The 12,135-nt window shown below is 48.5% G+C and overlaps 1 protein-coding gene across 1 annotated transcript in view; it reads right to left on the bottom strand.

The window, feature by feature from the left end:
* Positions 1 to 12,135, bottom strand: part of ITPKB (inositol-trisphosphate 3-kinase B) — a 119,634-nt gene that overhangs the window by 86,680 nt on the left and 20,819 nt on the right. Inside the window, 3 exon segments of the mRNA XM_077779917.1 lie at positions 2 to 187; positions 283 to 399; positions 7,975 to 8,032. Of these exon segments, the coding sequence (XP_077636043.1) occupies positions 2 to 187; positions 283 to 399; positions 7,975 to 8,032 (361 nt within the window).

Here is a 12,135-nt window from a genome sequence, read left to right as displayed (position 1 = left end):
GGCCCGCCCCCCTCGGGCTGCCCACGCCGCCGCCGCCGCTCAGCCTGCGCGGGCCGCTCCGCCAGCCCCCCGGGCTCCCGGGCTCCTCGGGCGACAAGGGCTCGGCGGGCGGGAAGAGGAAGGAGGCGCCTCTCCCGGGGCTGAAGANCCGCACCCCGGCAGCTGCCCCGCAGCCCACCTCTGCGCTCTTCCAGAACCCGGAACGCCCGGGCTCGCTCCGGGGCAGGGAAGGGGGGAGAGAGGGCTCGGAGGCGAGAGCCCGGAAAAAGCCGCCAAACTTACCTGCAATTCCTCAGCCGCCCGGCCCGTGCAGACTGTATGGCCCAGGGGCGCAGACCTCGGAGGAACAAGATGGCTTGAAAAGTGAAAAAGCTGGCGACCGACCTCCTCGGCTACTAGCTACGGAAGACAAAAAAGGGGAGCGCGATCCAGCGGAGGGAGAGCTCCGGGCAGGGGCCGGCGATGGCGCGGAGGCTCCGCGGGCCGGCCCCGCACGCCNNNCGGAACAAGTTTTTCTTTTCTTCTTTTTTTTTTTTTTCTATTGCTTGGCAAGACCTAGGGAGGGAAACACTTAAAAAAAAAGTTTCCATTGTTAGCTAACAACAAAAAAAAAGCCTTTTAGCTTCTGCGGGTTAAAGATATACGATCCATTTTCCACCCCCACCACCGAGCCTTACTGATGTCTTGCTTATTTTTGAAAAAATGTTTTTAATAAAGTTTTGAGTGTGCATTTAAGCCAAGCAACTCAGGAGGAACTTTTTGAGCGTTTAAAACTAGCTCAGGTCCTCTGTCAGCGTTGTGTGTTCGCTACACAAATATGCAAATTCAAAGAAGGTACTATGTGGGCGCCTCCTTGCAAAGCTGCAGATTTTTTAAATGCATCGCATCGTATTTTGGAAGATGGTGGGGCTGTGAGCGGTTGATGGTTTTGCAGAGCTATCGCTGGCTGTATAAACATGCCTGGACGTTGCACACTTATCTGTCGCGGTAAATGTGACATGGGCATATTTTTGCACTTCATTCTCAAATTTATTTTAAGAAAAAGATAGTCCTGAAGGGAAGAAAGCCTGAGACCCCCTTGCTCAAGCTCTTGGAGCTGGATCATTTTCAAGAGCCCTTTTCCCCCACCATCAGCAGAAAAAAAAGGGGGGGGGGCAGATGCATCAGTTAATACTGGTGGGTTGCAAATCCTGCCCCATTTGAGATCTGGTGCTGCAAGAGTTTTTTGGTTTTTTGAGTTTTTTTGTTTTTGTTTTGTTTTTTGTTTTTTGTTTTTGTTTTTTTTCCCATAATTCCCTAAATCCTAAACGACAGCATTTAGTAGAAAGAATGAAAACACAGCTGCCAGGCTCAGGAGATTTAAAACCCGAAAGTCTGAATCAGTCCTTCTATTCCTATTAGCTAAAATTTAGATGGAAATTTTGACTCTATTTGTCACAAACGCATTTCTTGCTTATTTATATGGAACCATACTGTTCAAGTGAACAGAGCCGGCTGCTGCTTGGCTCGAAGACACTCACGTTAGATCTGAAACCAAGAGATCTTTCAGCTCAGAATTTCTGGGAATCAGATGCTTTGGGTCCTTCCTAATTTTTTTTTTTTCAAATATGTCGTGAAATAATTGAGCCTAGTTAGCCTCACACCCACCATGGGGCTAAATAAAAAGGGCCCAGATGTTATTCAGGATCCGGGCAGTTGCTAAGGCAGAGAAGCCAGGCCTATCCTTGACCCTAATTGGGTTCCCTGGTGGCAAAAAAGAGAGGTCACCAGTTCCCAGGTGACCCATTCTGCGGACTTTATTTCTGACTATTCTAGAAGATACGAAGGCCCATGTCAGGTGTCAGGGCGACAGCAGCGGAAGACCTCGCAACGCATGCAGCGAACAGGGAACGTCACTGTCACCTCATGCATAGACCTCATCAGCCTTTCCCAGAACTGACAAAGTCAGGCTTCCGGAATGTACAATTCACCTGAAGAATTTTTGCTCAGAAGACAGCCAGCAGCTGGTCCGGGGTGGGCATGAAGAGGGAATTCCTGCCTTGGGTTGGAGGTAGGGCTGGATGATAATTCCACCAGCCTAAAACTCTGACTGATGCTACCAAGGGCATCAAGGATTGGGGAAAAGATGGAAGAAAACCTGTATGTGGAACTCAGCATAGTTGGCTTTCCTCCTGAAGCAGAATCCAGTTGTCTTCTATGATTCTAAATGAACATGGGGGATAAAAATTATACAGCACTTATTATTAGCCAGGCACTGTTCTGAGTACATTATAAATATTTATACATTTTAATCTTCATAGCAACCCAATGAGATAGATACTATTATTACCCCCTTCCACAGAGGAGGAAATTGAAACACAGTAATGTACCCCCAAATCCCATAGCTGGGGAGTCACAAGGCTCGGATTTGAACCTGCACAGCCTGAGTCCAGAATCCACACTAGCCACTATTTCTCCATACTCTATATTCGATACCTGCAACCCTAGGAAACAGTAGGAAAGTTTGCCTACCTTTTCAGGGTTTCCGTTTTCCCACTTTGAAATGGAATTTAAAAAATCATAGCTATGAAAGTGGGGTGCCTGGGGGGCTCAGTCTGTTAAGTGGCCGACTTCGGCTCAGGTCATGATGTCGTGGTCTGTGGGTTCGAGCCCCGCGTCCGACCCTGTGCTGACAGCTCAGAGCCTGGAGCTTGTTTCTGATTCCATGTCTCCCTCTCTCTGCCCCTCCCCCACTCCTGCTCTGTCTCTTGCAAAATTAAATAAACATTAAAAAAATTTTTTTAAACCATAGCTATGAAACTAAGAACAGAAAGGGAGTTTCCTCAACTTGACAAAGAGCGTCTATCAAAGACCTTCAGCTCACATCCCACTTACTGGAGAAACGATGAGCACCGCCCCCCTAGATCAGGAGTAGGTAAGGACGCCTCTCACCACTCCCATTCAATACGGCACTGGGAGTCCTGAGCAGAGGCGTTAGATGAGGAACAGAAATAAAAGGCGTCCAGATTGGAAAGAAAGAAGTAAAACTATATTTACAGTCAATATGATTGTCTATGTAGGGGCTCCTGGGTGGCTCAGTCGGTTGAGCAACTGGCTTGGGCTCAGGTCATGATCTCACCACTTGTAGGTTCGAGCCCAATGTCAGGTTCTGTGCTGACACCTCGGAGCCTTGGAGCCTGCTTCAGATTCTGTGTCTCCCTGTATCTCTGCCCCTCCCCTGCTCATGCTCTCTCTCTCTCTCAAAAAAAAAAAGATTAGAAAGTAATAATAAACTTAAAAATAAAAGAAGAATATTTATATTAGCATCACAAACTATGAACTACAGAGGAATGAACGGGACAGAAACTGTGTAAGACAGTACAGTGGAAATAGCATTACTGATGGAATGTGAAGGCCAAGACAATAGAACAGATATTCCACAGCCACAAATGGGAAGACTCAGTGTTGTTCAGACGTCCTGTCTCCCCACAGGAATCTACAGATTCACCGCAATCCCCATCAATGTCCCAGAAAGTTTTTACTTTTGTAGAAACTGACAAGCTGATTGTAAGCTTCACGGGGAAATATAGAGGATCCAGAATTGCAGGAAGAGCTTTGAAAACAAAGTCAGGGGCATCTGGGGGGCTCAGTCCGTTAAGCATCCGACTTCGGCTCAGGTTATGATCTCATGGTTCGTGGTTTTGGGCCTCACATCAGGCTCTGTGCTGACAGCTCAGAGCCTGGAGCCTGCTTCGGATTCTGTGTCTCCCTCTCTCTCTGACCCTCTCCCCCTGCTCACACTGTCTTTCTCTCTCAGAAATAAATAAAACATTTTTAAAAATTAAAAAAATAAAACATTTAAAAAAATTAGAAAACGAACAAAGCCAAAGGACCACCACTCCCTGATTTCAAGACTCATTATACTTTTTTTAAGTTTTTTATTTTATTTTTGAGAGAGACATAGCGTGAGCAGGGAAGAGGGCAGAGAGAGAGGGAGACACAGAATCCGAAGCAGGCTCCAGGCTCTGAGCTGTCAGCACAGAGCCAGACGTGGGGCTCGAACTCAAGAACTTCGAGATCATGACCTGAGCCGAAGTCTGAAGCTTCACCGACTGAGCCCCGCAGGCACCCCAGGACTTATTTTAAAGCTGTAATTACCGAGGTAGCATGATATTGGCATAAAGTTAGACAAATAGATGAATGTGGTAGAATAGAGTCTAGAAATGACCAGTGTGTATGGAGACAATTGATTTTTGACACAGGGACAGAAAAGTGGAGAAAGGAATCTTTTGACAAAAAAAAGTACTTCAATCCATATCTTGTATCATATACAAAAATTAACTCAAAATGACTCACAAATCAGAGCGCCTATGTGGCTCAGTTGGTTAAGTGTCTGACTCATGATTTCATTTCAGGTCATTACCCCAGGGTCATGGATCAAGTCCTGTGTTGGCTCTGTGTTGAGCATGGAGCCTGCTTAAGATTCTCTCTCTCTCTCCCTCTCTTTCTCTCTCCTAAAAAAAAAAGACTCATAAATCTCAGTGTAAAACTGAAAACCACAAAACTTTTATAAGGAAACATAAGACAAAATCTTTCGGACCTTCAGGGAAGCAAATATTTCTTAGATAAGACACCAAAAGCATGATCCGCAAAAATAATCATAATTTTAAAAATTGACAAATTGGACTACATTAAAATTAAATGCTTTCATAAAAAAATGAAAAGACAAGGTCCAGACTGAGAGAAAATATAGGATAAGTGTATATACATTTTTAAATGTTTATTTATTTATTTTGAGAGAGAGAGAAAGTGAGCATGTATGAGCAGGGGTGGGGCAAAGAGAGAGGGAGAGAGAATCCCAAGCAAGCTCCACACTGGCAGTTTGGAGTCCCATGTAGGGCTTGAGCTCATGAACTGTGAGATCACGACCTGAGCCGAAATCAAGAGTCACGGACGCTTAACTGACTGAGCCACCCAGGTGTACATTTGATTAAAGACTTGCATCTAGAATATATAAAGAACCCTCACAACTCGATAATCAGAGAACATAAAAACCCACAAGAATTTGGGCTGAGACTTCATCCAAGGAGTTATGGAAGTGGCGAATACACCCTGAAAAGATACTTCGCATCAGCAGTCCGTAGGGAAACGTGAGTTAAACCACAATTAAACACAATTTTAAAAGCATACTCGCTGAGGACGAGGAGGAAGTCCGTTCTCATGCATCGCTGGTGGGAATATCGGTGACCTAACCACTTTGGAAAACAGTTTGACAGTCTCTTAAAAAGCTAAACACACACCATTCCACTCATAGGTATTTGCCCAAGAGAAACAAAAGCCTATGTCCGTACAAATAATCATGGCAGTTTTAGCTGAATTGGCCACAAAAATGAGAAACGGCCCACGTGCTCTTGCACGTGAACAGATAAACAGAGCGCAGTCTCTCTATGCAGTGGAGTATTGCCCGTCAACAAAAAGAAATAAACTAGTGATAAACATGCAGCACAGATGAATCTCAACAGGATTACACTGAGTGAAAGAAGCCAAACAGAGCACAGTACCCTCTGTATAATTCCCTTTGTAGAAAATTCTAGAACACTGGCAAATCTGTAACAGAAAGCTGATTGTTGGCTGCCTGAATATGGAGGGCTAGAGGGAGGGGCAGGAGACAGGGAGGGCAAAAGGGAACAAGGAAACTTTGGGAGATACTTTGGGAGGTGATGGATACGTGCACCATCTTGATTTGGGGAAGACTTCACAAGTGAAAACCCATCAAATTATAAAGCATTAAATATGTGCACCTTATTGCATATGGGTTATAACTCCATAAATATGTTTATTAAAAAACACAGATGCCTTGGGGCGCCTGTCAGTTAAGTGTCCGACTCTTGATTTCGGCTCAGGTCAAGGTCTCTCAGTTCCTGGATTCAAGCCCCACATCCAGCTCTGCACTGACAGTGCGGATCCTGCTTGAGAAAGGGAAGTTACCGCACCTTCTCCCGTCCAGCTCTGGCCAAGGCCACAAACAAGGAAGGGTCTTCATAGAGCCTTTCACCTCTGCCCTGGCCTTCTGGAAACTTCTTCACTTTTCCCTCCCCCTCTCCTTGATCTGGATAATGCAACAGACTATTCATCCGTTTCTTCAGGTCCTGGGCTATTGGGTGTGAATTGCCTCAGGCCCTGAGGGCTCCCAGGGTAGGAGCCTAGGCAATGGGGAGACCCATGCCCCCCATCAGGAACCGCGTGTGCCCTCATTGGGGTTGCTCCCCAGGAGGGGGAGGGGAAGGCAGCCTAGCCCGGTTCTTACGGGCTCCCACACACACCGCAGGTGAGCGTCCTGAGGCAAGTAACCAGAACTCTCTGAGCCTCAGTTTTGAGCTCTGGAAAATGGGAAGGATTATAACACCCGATCCTGGAAAGGGGAGGCCATGCCGATTGGAAATAGCAGAGCATGAAATACATCCAGGTGTATACCCACACATGGACACAATTATCTGCTTTCAAACGGACTCTTCAACCACTCGAAGAACAGATTTCCGCGCACTTGGGCTGGCTCTGACCCAAGCGCAGAGACCCAAAAGCCGTGATCAGCCATTATCTGAGCCAGTGGTTTTTATACATGTATATACGGCTTTTGCTGTCTGGAACCAGCCATGCAGTGATAAGAGAAAGATTGAACGGATGTACTCCTGACCCTCATGTCTGCCCGTGAACTTGGCTGACACAAACCCTCCTATTGAAATGCGGTGTCGACACGTCATTTACATTTAAACCTAGCGAGAGCCGTTTGCCTCTGGTTTCAGATCTTGGCTCTAGGGTCTTGCAGTCCATGCGCCCCTTCTCCGGGGATCCCCTCCCTCACGCACTCACGCAGGGCCTGTCTGTGCTGGAAAGGTGGCTCTTTTTAAAGCTGAACCAGGGGAGGGGTCAGGAACGTTATGTGCATTATTGATTTAAGATTTAGCTTTGGGGCACCTGGGTGGCTCAGTCGGTTAAGCAGCTGACTTCGGGTCAGGTCATGGTCTCGCAGCTCGTGAGTTCGAGCCCCCCCTCCGGCTCTGTGCTGACAGCTCAGAGCCTGGAGCCTGCTTCCGATTCTGTGTCTCCCTCTCTGCCCCTCCTGCACTCACCTCTGTGTCTGTCTCTCTCTTTCAAAAATAAATAAACATTTAAACAATTTTTAAAAATTATTTTAGTTTTAAGTAATCTCTACCCTCAAAGTGGGGCTCTAACTCACGACCCTGAGATCAAAAGTCACACACTCCCCCGACTACGCCGGCTGGGCGTCCCCCTGCCACAGAATTTATAAGACGTTTTCTTTTTTCTTTGCAGTTTGGATACCAGGGGCCACACTCAGCGAGCCCGGGAGAGACAGGGAGCGTCTTCGAGTCAAGCCTGTCCCACCATTTAATACTTTCAGAACAGGAAGGAAACATAGTTTACACACTGGGGCTTTAAGAGCAAAGTTTTGGGAGAGGTCGCCCTGTAATGCCCTGACATACAATCGGTGGCCATCTCCAGCAGAAAGAGGAAGTCCTGGCGCCCCACTTGTCCCCCGCAGTGAAGGGACAGCACCAGCCACACGAGATTCTATCTCCAGGGCTTGCGGACGGCCCTCCGTCAATGCTCCACGTGTCTCCTGAGCTAGTCCTGGACGGCCACCGCCGCAGCCCACTGACCCGGCCCCTGACCCGCGCCTGCCTCGTTTTAGCCTTGGCTGTTGTCAGGAATGCCATTCAGATACTCAGCCAGCCCTTCGCGCATTTTCCAGGGAGGAGGACGGGGGAAGCGAGGCCATGAAGAGGTACATCGAGTTCAGCGGAGAGAACCGAGATGCGGAAGGGAGCCCGGCTTTGGAATGATTCCAGTTCAGTGTGACATGTGGTATGACAGCGTCCAGACAGCAGGAGAGCCTGGGGCGGGCTGACCTCAGGCTGGGGGGAGGCGGGAGGGGGTGGGCTTCAGGAAAGGCCGTCAAGGTAAGTAGGGACTCACCAGGCAGAGAAGGAAGAAGTCTTCTGGGCAGGGGCTCAGCAAGTGCAAGGGCTCTGACCTGCAGAGGAGCAGCGGGGAGGGTGGCCTGTGAGAGTGGCCGGAGCACAGGGTGGGAGGGGTCAGCAGCCGTGCAGAGAAGAGCCTGGAAGGGCAGTTGGGGGTGAAGTAAGCAGTGAAGTTCCTCGACTTCTAGGCTAAAGAGTTTGGATTTTTATTTAAAATGCCAAGGAGCTGAGGGGCGCCTGGAGGGCTCAGTCGGTGAAGCGTCCGACTTTGGCTCAGGTCATGATCTCACGGTTTGTGGGTTCGAGCCCTATGTCGGGCTCTGTGCTGACAGTTCAGAGCCTGGAGCCTGCTTCGGACTCTGTCTCTCTCTCTGCCCCTTCCCTGCTCACACTCTGTCTCTCTCTGTCTCTCAAAAACAAACATTAAAAAAAATTTTTTTTAATTCTAGGGAGCCAGGGCACTTGGGTGGCTCAGTCGGTTAAGCATCTGACTCTTGATTTTAGCTCAGGTCACGATCTCACACTTGATCTCACATGAGATCAAGCCCTGAGCCCAGCTCTGGCTGACAGCGTGGAACCTGCTTGGGATTCACTTCCTCCCTCTCCCTTTGCCCCTTCCCTACTCACACATACAAATCCNATAAATAAATAAATAAATAAATAAATAAATAAATAAATAAATAAATAAACTTTTTTTAAAGAGTCAGTGATAGGCACAGGCGTGGCCCCAGCTCTGACATCTACAGCCATGTGGATTCGGAAGCTCGTTATCTGAGCACCAGCGCCCTGACCTGCAGAGTAAGGCAAATAGTGCAGGCCAGCGTGGGCTTTAAGGCCCCTGTTCGGGGTCACACACCAAGCAAGTCCTGGCTGTGACGCAGGCTTCTCTGCAGCAGGCTGTGACCAAGACTCTCAGACACACCCCACGTCGAGGCTGCCTCAGTGGTGAAAGCAGGACATCCCTGCATCTCCATTCATCTGGTCCACGTGCTGACTGCCCTCTAGGACCGGGCTCTGGGGCCATAGTCTCCTCCAGAAGGTCTGCCAGGACCCTAAAGCAGGCTGGTCCCCTCTGGCTCCAGTATTCCTGTGACAGTTCGGTATTACCAGGCACTGTGCTCGGCACCGGGGGGAGGGGAACCGGAAGCCTTGTTCCACGTGGTTGACGTCTCAAGTCCCACCCAATGGACTTAGAGGTGGAGATCATCACAGGACCATTCCGGCTCTCTGTTCTGACAGTCTCATATGCCAAAGGAGACTCCCAAATGTCCAGATGCATAGTCACCTCAGAAAGAAATGCCTTCTCCAAGGAGCAGGGTCGCTATGAAAAACCCAGAGATGACGTGATTCGTGCCGTGGGTTTGGGGGAGTGCCGACCCGCTCCCGTCAAGGTAGATGGTACGAGGCTAAGGTTTTCGTGAGGCCACCCCTTCTCCGGTGGGTCCCTGCCCAGCTGTCCCTGCACACACCCCCACGTGCTGTGGGTGCCAGGGCGCCCAGCCGTGAGTACTGCACAGCAGAGCCCTGTACTGGGGTGGGGGGGGGGTCTTCAGGGCAAGCAGTAGAAACTGAGCTTTGCTTCTCTAAGCAGATCAGTTTATAATAAAGGATTTTCGGGGCTCCTGGGGGCTCAGTCGTTTAAGCCTCCGACTTCGGCTCATGGTTCGTGGGTTTGAGCCTCACATCGGGCTCTGTGCTGACAGCTCAGATCCAACCAACTCCACTTGGACCCAAATCCTCAGTGTCCCCTTCCTATGATGACACCCAGGATGCAAAAGTCACAAGCCCCCCCCCCAGAGGGGGCAGCTTGCAGAGACTGGATTCAGATTCAGGATGAAATCGTCAACCAGGCCCTGAAATAAGTCCCAGGCTGCAGGACCCAAGGGGTGAGGTGGGGTGGGGGTGGGGAGCCAGGAGATCCCTGGGAAGCGTCCGCACCCTTGGTCTTGGTCCTCAGCAAGAAGAGAGCTGGCTCCGTCTCAGAGTCACAAATTGTGCTGACGTCACTGTTTCCAGAGCCTGAATTGTGAGCCTTCCTGGGATCTTCCCCGTCTGACACTCAGCATTTCCTGCACGGTGCCCATCTGCCCGCACCTCCCTTCCCTTCACCAAGTAGGGTATTGAAATGCCTAGTTCCTGCTGAATTTTCAGAACCTCGGATGACTCATTCTGTGCACTTGAGAGTATGCAAAAAGAATCGAACCATCCCTGTTGTTAAAAGTGGTTTCACATTTTTGACATTGTATAAATCTGCATTTGATTCTTGTGCTTTGGAAACCCTTGCGGGGGCAGGGGCTGGTGGCAGAATCAGGAAGAAGGTGGACCCGGAGGAAGTCAAGCCGGACACAAACGTGACGTACGTCTGCATGGCCCTTTTTCTATTTCTGGAAACATTTTCTGGGACCTGGAGCTTGATGGAATCCGATTTCTTTGCCTCTGATTCCTCCCTCACCTTAAATGCAGGCAAGTGGTTCATTCTTGTTTCCACTGTCTTATCTAACCCCAGAGCCTCTGCCTTCACCCCGGCTGGTGACACCCCAGATTCTGTCCAGCCCCGCTCTTTCCTGAACATCAACCCCATGGCCAAGGCAGTCCAGTGATGTCAGACCCAGCAAGTTCAAGGTGAACGACCCAGCATTTTCGGCTACATTTGGGTTCCTTCTTTCCATTAAGAGCCTAATGACACTATGAATTTATCTAAGCTAGAAAGCTTAGGGTCTGCAGTTTTCCTTGAGCAGTGGACTGGGCTCTGATTCACTGCCCCTCATCCACCCCTATCTACTACAGCTTCAGTGCCTCTCAAATTCACCTCTTCCTCCCCATTTCTGCAGCCATCGTTGAGGCTCACATCATCCTCATGTGAAGCTATGGTGACAGCCTCCTAATTGATTTCCTTGCTTCCCCATCCATCCATCCATCCATCCATCCATCCATCCATCCACCCATCCATTTATCCATCTATCCAACCAATCAAACCTGAAGGGGAATTTAAATATAGAATTGTTGCTAAAAAAAAAAAAAAGAGAGAGAGAGAGAGATGGAATTACGGCCACCAGACAGAACACACGTGGTGTAAACCTGGACAGTGCGTAGTAACAATAACAGCAGTTTTCTGCAGGGGCTCTCACATCTGGTCATGTTGGAGTGACAGGCGCTGGAATGAGTTTCCCATGAAATAACCACAGAAGTGGGCCGAGGAGACAACTATTTCCAGAAATTGGACACCCTCCCCCCCAGCAGCACAGGACTGAGGTCCTACAGTATTGATGCCAGAGGAGAACCGTAAATCAGGGCAAGGAGACAAAACGCTTTCAACATTAGAGAGGAAATGTGCTTACATTTCCAAGCATCGCATGCGCATCTCCTAAGGCTTGAGGGTGGCTCTGGACACTCTCGGCAGCCAAAGCCGTGTCTTTCTCCTCCTCTGGAATGTGTATCGTGAAACAGAGATGGAGTCTATTCTTTAGGGCAGTTAAGGCTTTCTCTGCTTGAGTGGCTTGTATTTGGTATTTATTTTGTATTAATCTTCCGTCCTTTTAATGTGTTCTGTTATCAAACGTCTACATCAGGAACAGCTGTGTTTCATCATTGAAATATATCATCTACAAGCACTATATATTTCCTCACAGCAACAACATACTGTACATTTGTTACTATATCTTGTTTTAAAATCAGGAAGCCTCTGAAGCATCTATTATAACCCCCCCACAGAAACACAACTTATTATGTCATTAGCATTTAAGAACGAGTATGGTAAGGGGCGCCTGGGTGGCTCAGTCAGTTAAGTGTCCAACTCTTGATTTCGGTTCAGGTCATCATCTCACGGTTCATGAGTTCGAGGCCCACATTGGGCTCTGCACCAACACCGCGGACCCTGTTTGGGATTCTCTCTCTGCCCCTACCCTGTGTTCACATGTACCTCCCTCTCTCTCTCTCTGTCAGTTTCCCTCTCAAAAATAAATAAATAAACATTAAAAAATAAGAACAAGTGTTGTAAAAATACAGAATATGATTTGGGGGAAATCCCAAGAATTCCTGGGAATTAAGATTTGTGCCTGAACCCCAAGGATTGATGTTAAATGTTCTGTATTTAAAATAAGCCCAAAACGTTCTCTAATTGCCAAGGCTGATTATTGCAAATGCCTGAAACCCAATA

Source organism: Crocuta crocuta, unplaced genomic scaffold (genome assembly GCF_008692635.1).
Source record: "Crocuta crocuta isolate KB4526 unplaced genomic scaffold, BGI_CrCroc_1.0 scaffold322, whole genome shotgun sequence".
Classification (NCBI taxonomy): Eukaryota; Metazoa; Chordata; class Mammalia; order Carnivora; family Hyaenidae; genus Crocuta; species Crocuta crocuta.
Note: the sequence above shows the minus strand (reverse complement) of the source record. Positions and strands in the feature narration are given on the sequence as shown.